The sequence below is a fragment of the Arachis duranensis genome, chromosome 7 (assembly GCF_000817695.3).
Source record: "Arachis duranensis cultivar V14167 chromosome 7, aradu.V14167.gnm2.J7QH, whole genome shotgun sequence".
NCBI classification, from domain to species: domain Eukaryota; kingdom Viridiplantae; phylum Streptophyta; class Magnoliopsida; order Fabales; family Fabaceae; genus Arachis; species Arachis duranensis.
The window spans coordinates 51991188-52002729 of NC_029778.3; the positions used below are offsets into that span (position 1 = coordinate 51991188).

Here is an 11542-nt window from a genome sequence, read left to right on the forward strand (position 1 = left end):
AATAAGAGTAGAGAAGAAAAATAGATTAAAAAAACTAAACAAAAATAAAAACAAAGGTATCTTTCGAATATTAGAAAATACAAATTAAGATCTTCTAAAATAAAAAAAATTAGAAAAATAATAAAACAAAGAATTAATTACTCTTAAATTAAGATGATAAGATATACATTTTATAGGAATTATAAATTTAATGACAATTAATCTCTTACTTTATTATTTTACCGTTAAAATTTAAAAAAATATGCAATAGTATATAATTTATAATTAATTTTAGAGACTACCAATAGCCTTCTCTTAATGAGAACTCCCAAATCCGAAAAACTCTATCGTTTTCATAGCTAAAAAAAAATAAATAAAAAATGTAAAGTCCCCTTAACTGTTAACTGTCCCTCATCATTATTACTGATCTAGAGGGCGTGTCGACTTCTGTAACTACTCTCGAATCAACCAACTCCAAGAAACTCAATAATACAAGGCCTCAAAAAAATCGAAAAGAAAAGGGCAACAAAACAGAGATAAACGAGGGGCTACAATGCACAAGTGCTACATACATGAAGGCACCCTTGTACAACGTTAAGCCATGAAATGGGAAAATACTGTACAATAAGACATGTTTCTCTGAAGCTAATTAACCTACAACTTTTTAAGTGTGCATAAAATCACAGGAAGCCCCCTTCTTGCAATGTCCACTCTCGTGGAACTTACATACTCCTCTTTGTCCCCCAACAGAAGGCCTGGAAGAACCTCCTCTTCCGCTGCCATTAAATGATGATTGCCTGTTCCAGGATTTACCTCCATAACCAGAATCTCCACCATGTGTTCCACGATCGCCCTGGCTGTGGAATCTCTCCCCATTGCGACTTTGCTCGCCACCCCACGTGCCTGGATTTCCAGATGAAGAACCCCAACCAGGATTAGTACTTCCCACCGTTGGCCCTTGACCAGGTGCAACCCAACCTGCATTTGCATTTACATGCGGACGTCCTTGACCAGGTGCAACCCAGCCAACAGCATTTGCCGCAGGTGGTCCCTGGCTAGGAGCACCCCATACTGGAGTTGCATTACTGGGTCCTGGCCCCTGTCCAGGCATCCAGTTTACGTTCACATTTGCAGGTAGAGGTCCACTCCAGTTAATATTCTGATTTCCTGGCATACCCCAACCAGCATAAGGTACATTGGATGGTGCTGCTGCTGCTATGTTTGACTGACTATTTGAACTTGGCGGTCTCCATGGTTCAGGTGTAGGTGTAGGTGTAGGTGTAGTCATGCCTGGAAAGCTCGGTGTAGAGAAGGCCCCATTAGGATTTCCATTGCTATATGAGGCAGAGTTCTGGACGGATGTAGTATCAACCCAGTGACCATGGGAAGCTGGCTGTGCAGGCATAGTAACTGGATTATTTGGTTCTATCCTTTGAGGTTGAGCACCTCCCCACGTCTGTACTTCAGGCTTTGGAGCCGTACCAGAGCCCCACCCTTGATGGCCTTCGGCACGGGAGGTATGGTTACTGACACTCTGACTTTGCAAGTGTACACCTGCTGTCTGAATGTCAACACCTGAAGCAATCGCAGGTAATGCTGCATGAACATGTACTTGATTATTATCTGATTTAGAAGCTGATATCATTCCAGGTTGTGAACTTGAACGACTTTCAGGCCCAATGGGGAGTGAATTTCCTAAGAGAGAGCCAGCCAATAGGACAGGGGTTGGAGTTGGAGACCATTTATTTTCAAAAGCCTGCATCTTGGTCCCACCTGAAGCAGTCTGGGGTGTAGGTGAAGGAAGATTTGTTGCTTCATTTCTGAGTCCAGCATCAGAACCCCAACCATTTGCCAGATTCTTGGGAACTTCAACTGCCAATGAAGGTCGACTTGCTAAAGAATTCATGGTATCTTTAGATCTCCAACTTCCTCCAGCATTTTGTCCAGGAGAACCAAGAGGATTATGTGATCCACTATTATGATCAAATGATGGTCTTCCTCCAGCTTGACCTTCCATAGCTTGTACCGCCAAATGAGACTTGCCAGAGTATGAAGATGAGTAATGTGGATCAATCACAGATTGAGCCTTAGCAGGAGTTTTATCCAGCATTGATGGTTCAGTAGGAAATTTTCCTGCTAAGGCATCGGTTAAGAGCATCGACTTCACTTTCATTTATTTTCATAGCTGGCGGAGCAGCTCCCACAGAAGACAACACTGCAGAAGTTTCTGATAAAGCAGCAGAAAAATGATCAGGTGTTGATAACAGCTGGTTACTTTTAGTACCACTTTCAAAGCTTGAAGATAGCTTCTGCCTCTCCAGGCCACTAGATTGTGAACCCCAATCCCTTCCCTGGGGTAATTGAGCATCATTTAGTACTTCATTAGCAATAGAAACATCATCGCCTTTGCTTGAAAACCCCTTGTTCGACAGATTTCTACTAAGTTCACGATTCACATTAGAATAATTCCGTGTCGCACTCCAGGAATCACTCGAAATAGGACCACTCCTAGGAGAAATAATCTCTCTCCCCCTCCTTCCAAATGCAGCAGGTCCTCTAGGTCTCATGTAGTTTTCTGCAGGAACAGAAATATAATTTTGCAGAGTTAATAACTACTAGGAAAGGAAGAAACACAATAAATGTGTTCAGCAGTTTGCAGTATTACCACCTTGTCGTTTTTCATCCATTTCATCTTCATCTTCTTCAGATTCATGACTTGGATCCATTTTAGGATCCACATGAATTTCTGGAATTTCCTCCAATCTGCGTTGTCGTTCTTCGGGAGTCTTCAGAAGTTGCAACTTCTCAACACACTCTCTGAGCGTGAAAGGAAGTTGAGGATCAACAAAATAGTACTTGGTGTTCTTGATCACTTCCAAATATTACAGACAAGTAGAAGCAAGCAAAACATTATCTAGGAACCAAAAAAGAATCGTCACAGTTATCTATCTCAACCTAGCAAGAGCTACTAAAGAGTAAAAGATTCCACCCAGCCCAGATTAAGAACAAACTCCTTCTCCTTGCCAAAAGAGCAATGTGCTATTCCCTATTAAAACAAATCCTACTGGTGTTAGACAAGAAAGAGACAATAGGAATCATTTGATATGTACAGCAACCGTCAAATATCATTTATATAGCTGAAAAAAACTTTCCTATCCATTTTTTTATCTGAATATTATCACAAGCTTGAATTGTATGTAAACTTCATATAGAGTTGACTAATCAACACTGCTTTGTTTTTTAAAATTTTTTTTTTTTTAAAGAAAAGAGAAGTAATTTGTAGGAGTGGTTTATTAGAAATTGACCTCAATACTCAGTATAAGATCACATTCTCGCTTAAATTAACAATGCTATGCAACAAGACGTGGTACATGGGCAAACAAAAAGCAATTAGCTAATAAGCAACTAATCTTGCTACATGTATTGTATGTAATCTATTATGATGAGAAAAGGATATTCTTTTCTGCGTCCCTTCTCACTGGCTCTGTCACGGAGATGACTTAACCGCACTATCTCTGTTTCTAACCACTGGCATAGAACAATAATACATTAGACAAAAAATAACAGAGAACATATCTCAAGTTTCACAGAGAACAAGTAATATAAATCGAAACAGTACAAAATCAGTAAATAAACTGAAATGACAATTCAGTGAATAAACTAAGAAAAATTAAGTTAGCAGTTCTAAAAAGAATAGGGTTCAGGTCTAATGTTCAATTCTTCAGCATCAAAAGAGAAGATTCAAAGTCCTAGCTTAAAGTGTCTATGTTGAAGTTGAACAAAGTTTTTCAGAACACCATTACTAGGGCATGACAAATATCAGAATTTTTCCCCTAAACTCACATCATTCACTCTAACTGCCTGAAGTGCCAAAGCTTTTTCCTGAATGTCACCCTGCAAAGCACAAATTTCTATCCTCAGTAATCACCGTAACATCTGATTCCCAAAAGTATTCTATTGAGCATAAACTATAAAATAAAATATAATAAGATATACCAGTGTCAGACGATTTATGAGCCCGCATTTTATGCTTTGGCGGAGTCGCTTGCATTCATCCTAACAGAAAACTAGTCAATATCTTAAAGAATGAAATACATTAATCTAAAAAATAAGTTGGACAAATCATCAAAAGCAATACACAAACAATTTGTTCTCAACACCATACAACTAAATATATGGCTGCAAAGTTGCCTAGGAATTCTATTGTTGAGCAAGTGAACCAACCAGCAAGAAGTATAGCTGATTACCAAACACAAAACCACCATTCATACAATTAGGAGGTTCTAGAGAATGGTGGTCTAAAACAACGATTATCATGCCAGGTTTCAAAAGTAACTAACATGAGAAATGAGAAGCAATAACCACTCTCCCCAAAAGGGTGAATCATAACAAGAATGAGAAAAAAAAGGAAAGGAAAAACAACACCCAAAAAATAAGGAAAAGAAAAACAAACACCCAAAAAATAAACATGTTGAATTACCTCTGTGAACTCCTGATTTGAGATAATATCAATGGATACAATCTCTGTCTTGTTTAAATTTAAGATTTCTAGCAAGAAATCTGTCATCCTTTTACCAACTTTATATGGTTCTGATGCTTTGCAAGTCCCTGGCCATGACAATAATTAAAACGAGAACTGCAAATGTTATTTTATAATGCAAATATTATCCGCAAGAAAGGTAATGTTTTCTCCAAATATTTACCTACAACCTGAACCAGCCTGTACAAGTCTTGCTTCTGGCCACTACCTGAAATCCTTATTCTCACAAAAGCGCCAACAACTCTATCATGAAACTTTTCTGTATCTTCAAGTAGCTCTTCCACCAAATTACGTCGGAGATATATTAAATTAACATTATGATTATCAATAGCTGCATAATCATCCACATTAGTTTGAAGTCCTCTTTCATCACCTTTTTTGCGAGTTTTACGTCTCTTATCTTTGCCAGCTTTCACATATGAATCAGAGTTGCCATCACCTTCCAAATGACTAATTTCAGTATCAAGAACACTTCCCTGCATATCATCAGTTTGAGAATCTTCTTTTAGAAGGAAATGGGATTCAAGAAGCTTTAACATTTCAAAATGTCCCACTCTTGGTTTACCAAACAAATTTTGAAGCCTTGTATCACAAATGATTTGACTTTTTCTACGAGGATCTCTAAGTTTATTTCTTTTAATATACTCTAACAGAAGAGCCTGCACATCAAACTGTGACAAAATGGATCTGTCTCCATTTCTCATGTGCATGACAAACTCCAAAAGTTCTTTTGAAGCCCACTCAGAGGTTTCATCTGCAGATGCTCCATCCACAGAAGTATATGAAGTCCCTTCCCTGGAACGGGACTTTGTCCGCTTCTTGCCCTTTCTTCTTTTGGAACGACTCAAATCTACATTCTCATATGAGCTATCTGAATCAGATCCTCTATCATTATTGGCATCGAAAAGTTCATCTGCTGATTCCTCTTTAGAAGGAAGCCTATCAGATCCCTTCCAAGGATTTTTAGCTTGTGTGAGTTCATCGAATGTCAGGGATAGCTTTTCTTTTAGATCTAAGTAATAGTCCTTAAAGAGATACTCCCAGCTGCTTCTGTCATCAAAATCCACTTGTCCCTGCAAGCAAGAAAAATAGTTATTTGTAGTCAAAGTAGGTTCCTCAAAACAATGCTACTTACAAATTAAAATCTTTCCATATATGAACTTTAGTCACAAGGTACGTCTGTTTCTAACCGGATTCATAGTGTTAATTGATGACGGATAGTTTGATATGTAAATAACATGATGCAGCTTATTCGAATGTTGAAATACTATGGAAATGAAACGCATTCAAGCAGTCGACTATACAGCAGAAGGGGAAAGAAATGTAAGAATTCTTTAGGAGCACAATTACACTCCCCTCAAACTTGATTCTTCAAGCTGACAAGTAGTTCTACCATCACCTTATGTTGCTTAAATAAGGGCAAAATATGAATTCAACAGATTAGATGATGGCAAATAGAAACTCTTGCAGTTTAAGTGAGGGTAAACAGAGAATTTAATTTCAAAAAATGAAAATAAAAAAGGGGTTCCACTTGAAGTTGGGTGGGCTGACTGTTTTTGACTTCATCCCACCAAGTTGTGGCCACAACAGCTTTGAAGGACCTGTGACCCACCATGATGCACAGCCGTAATGCTGAAGCACATGGGTGATACCAGCACTATTGCATGCCTAGGCAACCTCACAACACGGTGCCACAAATGAACTGTGATAGAGTGCAATTAAGAACTATGACCAATACAGCAAAATCCAAGCAGCATAAGGAACAAAAAAGGAACGAGAGTATGAGAACAAAATATAGTTAGAGTGGAACTGGAACTGGAGTTAGAAGATTGTAACACTTCACAACAAGACAGAGAAACCAAAAAAGGGGGGATTAAAAAGGAAGTGGATGATGAAGAATAAAACTCAACCCAAATATGCAGGAGAGGATGAAGAAGGGGATGGTAAGCCAGAATCACTGACTTGCTAGTAATCCACTGGGTTTGCTTGGGGAAAAAACAGTGCATAACAGGTCTAGTTTGGATGAATAGAGAAGAAATGTGCTTTGAGCGTAGGGTCAATGATGTAGAGGTCTAAACCCTAGAATGCTTCCAAAGAAGCAGAAGCAAAATGACCAAAAATAACCCAAAAAGACCTATCAAATAACAGGCAGGCAATTCATAGATTTATTGCACATATGGTGTAGTTATTTACATCAATCCATCCTCCCTGCAGAATACTATGTCACACGCAATCGCACTGATATTCTCTGTTACAGAGAAGTGTCCTCCCAGATTATGTGCATGATTACCAATAGAGATTGATCTCCCAGATTATGTGCATGATTCAATACTTCGAGCAAGATATACTATAATAACCCAGGGGTACCAGTCTAATATAGAACTTTGGTTGAGTACTAGTTCTCTAAAACTTTTTTTATTTCAAGCACCTCAAAGTTTTCAGCAAAGCAATCCTTAAATACCATATCATGGTTCTGCAATTCCACAACCAGAATAGTATGATTTTGGTATCGATAGTACATGTTTGTAACAAATTCAATCCTCTGAAAATCAATGCACAACTCTATAGGTGCTACAAAATATCCCAAAATGTAGTCCGAGAAAAAAAAATCAATAAAAGAAGCAAAAATCAAAAGCTAATCTGTCACAAACACCTTGAAACTAATTGAACCACTACTACAGTGCAGAAGGATGATATACCATGTTTTCATGATTGTTCTGTTCAATCAACATTACAGTTCTCATGCATGTCTCGCAAAAGCCCTTGTTTCCCCTAACACATAAGATAACAGCATCTTTGATGCATCCCTTGCACAAAGAGAACGTACATGTATAACACATGTAGTAAGCATTCTTCTCACAGTTGCTGCAAATATGCCATCCTGGTAGCATGAAGATTGCACATACGGAACGTCAGATATAATACTGATTTTAGAATCAAAATATAACAAACCGAGGTAAATATGATTGAGTTTTTTCACATCAGATTAGATATCTTAATATTCAAGTGAATTAATTTATTTGCTTTCAAGACACAAGCATAAAGATAACTATTTACACTAAACAAGGCACGTGCAAAGAAGAGAGGTAACAGGAAGTAAAAGTTTTAAAAGGAGAGCATCAAAATAAGAAGCACACCACATTGATTAAAATGCATCAAGGACTATTTAAAAGTGCATTGAGGTTTTCCACAGATATACAGAAAAATGAAGTCTACAAACCGGGAAATGTATTATAGATATGATCTTAATTTGGAACGTGCTAACTTACATCATAATATTAAGAGTGTAGCATAAATGCAGCAGCACTCCCCCTCTTAAAAATTGAGAATAATAACAGTAACTCCTTATATCCTAAATATCAATCACCTGTCACCTATTATCCAACAATCATTGTTTGTCACTTTGTCTATGATATGCCAGTGAAATTAAATGTAATTCGCCCGACAACAACAATGCAGAGTTTGAAACACAATCCAAAAACTATGGCTACATGGGTACGAGCCTAAACAGATTGAAAAATTGACAATGATAACAGTAAGTCCTTATATCCTAAATATCAATCACCTATCACCTATTAACCAACAATCAATATTTGTCTATGATATGTGAGTGAATCTAACGGTAATTCCACTGAAAAAAACAACGCAGACCATGGAAAATAATTCAAAAACTAAGGGTGCGGGTGCGTTTGGTTTACGTTTTCATTTTCTGTTTTCATTTTTTTTTTTTGTTTTCTAGAATTTATAAAGGAAAAAGTGAAAACAGTGAAAACAATATTGTTTTCAATTTTTCCTTCACAAAATCCAGAAAACAGAAAATACTGAAAATGAAAATGCAAACCAAACGCACCCTAAGGGTACATGAGTACCGCCATAAACAAGGTACAGATAGAATTGGTTAATGAAGTTGAGCCAAAACTTCTATAAACTGGGATCTGGGCAATCTTCTCAAAGGTAGGAAGGCCAAGAAACAAAATTTAAATCTTCCTCCGATTATAAACTGAAACAGAACCTCAGTTTCTAAAGTACCATATGCATGTCCTTAGCTTCAATCACTATCCTCAAATACCATCATCTATCCCATGTATTGATCTACAGACCTCTTGAGAGAAATTTGTATAAAATAATATATTGAAGCACAATTAGAACATTCAAATAATAATTCTACCTAAATGCATTAACCTAATGTCCCTACTTAGTATTCCAAGTTCAAACATCAACCCAATCTCATTATGCATTCAAACACTAATATTTTTATTTTCATCACAAAATTTAAGCAGTTCACAGACTCATGAGGCTATTGCACAGGAATTGAAAATTAAAAGCAAGAACTGAACCACCTGACAAAAGAACAAGAAACAAACAGATGATGCTTAATATAGAGTTGGAAGTAGGTATAGAATAAGAAAACATACATTTCCATTACAAATAGAAAAGTCATGAGGACACATAATGTGATTGTCACCTGCGGTCACAAAGAACAAGCTCACCCCCGTCGAAGCAAATGAAACAAACATCCTCTTCCATCTTTTTCCTTGATGGGGCTCTCCCTGTGGACTTTGAATTTTTCCCACTTCCGCGCTTCCTCTTCCCACCACTCACACTTCTACTCTGCTCCTCCGTTTCTTCTGTCCCTTCAGTGGGCTCTGTCTCTTCTCCCATGCGCCCAACACTGCCACCGCCATCTTCTTCCTCTTCTTCTTCTTCTTCTTCATGTTCATCCGTGAAAGCAGCTTCATTTGTCATATCACCACCAGCATCGGCTTGTTCTTCTTCCTGATCTACTGTCAAAGCAGCTTCATTTGCTATATCATCACTGGCAGCAGCTTGTTCTTCTTCTTCATCTTCTCCTTGTTTCTCTGCTTCTTCTTGCTCTTCCATGAAAGCAGCTTCATTTGACAAGCCACCACCAGCATCAGCATCCTCTTGTTCCTCTTGTTGTTGTTGTTGTTGTCCTTCTTCGTGCACTTCGATGAATTCATTAGCTACACCACCAACAACAACATCGGCGCCTGCATTCTCGTGCTGCTGTCCTAGTACTTGCTCGTCTTCTTCCAATAAAGCAGCTTCATTTGCCATACCGCTAGCAGCATCAGCTTCTTGCTCCCCACCCGCCTCCTCCTCCTCCTCCTCCTCCTGTTCTTCTTCTGCATCTTCTTTTTCTTGCCCTTGTTCTCTTTCTACCACGGAAGCAGCTTCATTTGGTACCTCCGTCTGCTCCACTACGTTATCCTCACCATCCCTGATTTCGTGCTCATCTACCAACGGAGCTTCCTCCTTTTCCATCTTCGCCACGCCGGTTGCCTCCACCATAATCTCATCCTCTTCTTGTTGGCCCTCTCCATTCTCCACATCATCACCTTTAACTACAACCTCAGGGCCAACAACCTTATCTTCCACCACTTGCATTTCTCCTTCTCCTGCGTTTCCCGAATCCCCAATCTCTGTCTCCTCCACCGCCTCTTCAACCGCTTCGCCCGAATTGGCTGCAACCGCCGCCTGTTCCGCTTCTCCAACAAGAGTTTCTCTATTATCGGCTGTGGTGGCCGCATCAACCGGCTCCACTCCAGTGCTGTGGCATTGTGGTGAAGTGGTAGAGAGGTATGGGAGTGGATAAGAGTGTTGTAGGTGTTGAGCTTCCTCGTCTTCAGCATCCATGGTAAAGGGAGGGAGAGATTGGAATAACCGAATTAGGGATTGAAATCAAATCCCTAGAAAGCAGGGGAATAGGAATTAGAAATTAGGAATTGTAAACTTGAAATTGCTTATCGTCGTAAATTCTGCTGTGCGTGACACACTCGCTCGGTGGATTCATAAGTTATGGGCCATACCATAACAGGAGTTGGCAGAGAGAAAAAACAAGAGAAAGGAACGGAAGGGTGCGGAGATAGAAGAGGGGATTCGTTCGGCTGCGTGCTTCTTCCCCCAAGCATCCCCCCACTGTCCGTTATTTCCTTCGGAATCCAAAGCCCAAGGCCCAATCTCTTAATTCAATTAAGCTCTGCATTAGTTGGGCCGCCCCTTAAATATATCGAAATAACTGAAAATTATTAATAAAAGAAGAAGAAATAAAGGCCCAAATCCCAAAAAAATTACCTTTTCATTTTTATTCTTATTTTTAGACTTTTATAAAAAAAATAGAAAGTAAAAATAAAAATATTATTATTTTTACTATTTTTTATTTCTTTCACAAAATTTAAAAAATAAAAATATTAAAAATAAAAACAGAAAATAAAATATAAATCAAACCTACTTTAAATCGTTTTAACCTCCACAAAAATACTTCATCCCTATTTTAGGGATTGTTTTATTTTATCTTTTTTATATTATTTTTTATTTACATATTTTTTTAATGATTTATATTTTTCCCTATTATTAAAGAATTTCGCAGAGAAATATATTCATACGTCTTGCAAGCAAAATGAGTGATAAATATGTTTTGTATATTTTGCTAGTTCGCATGAATGTATAAAATATTTGTAATTCATTTTACTAGCAACATTTATAAATATATGTTTATCCCTAAATTTTAGAATCAGATCCTGCAAAATGACTATGTTTCTAAAACTCCCTTGATAATACAAAAAGTAATTAATTTTTAACTCAGATAAAAAATCAAAGAACTTTATATCCAAATAAAAATACCTATCTTTTATATCTAATATTTTTCATTATATATTTATTTTTAAAATATTCTTTTTATATATTTGTAAAATTTTAATCTAACACTTTTTATTAATACAAAAAATAGACAAATACTAATACGCTCGAGAAAAAATAAAGAATATAGCACTTCTTAAATTCTAAAACCTAAATACTAAACTCTAAATTTTAAATTTTAAAATTTAAATTCTAAATTAAAAACTCTAAATCTAAAATTCTGAATTCTAAACCCTAAATCTTAACTTCTAAATTCTAAATTTGAGTCATTAATATAAAATATAATAAACTAAGAGCTAAAATTTATTTAACTTACAAAGAATTTGACAAATGATACTGAAAATAATAATTAAAAAATAGAAA

At 37.1% G+C, this 11542-nt stretch overlaps 1 protein-coding gene across 1 annotated transcript; it reads right to left on the minus strand.

Annotated features, from left to right (window-relative positions):
- Positions 1 to 372: 372 nt before the first annotated feature.
- Positions 373 to 10427, minus strand: LOC107458951 (zinc finger CCCH domain-containing protein 19). Its single transcript, XM_052251593.1, is given in 11 exon segments — positions 373 to 2141; positions 2143 to 2554; positions 2648 to 2802; positions 3437 to 3507; positions 3823 to 3873; positions 3976 to 4035; positions 4460 to 4587; positions 4683 to 5592; positions 7219 to 7400; positions 8852 to 8859; positions 8985 to 10427. Coding segments are annotated over 11 exon segments (4668 nt in total). The 5' UTR covers positions 10178 to 10427; the 3' UTR covers positions 373 to 643.
- Between the last annotated feature and the right edge of the window lie 1115 nt (positions 10428 to 11542).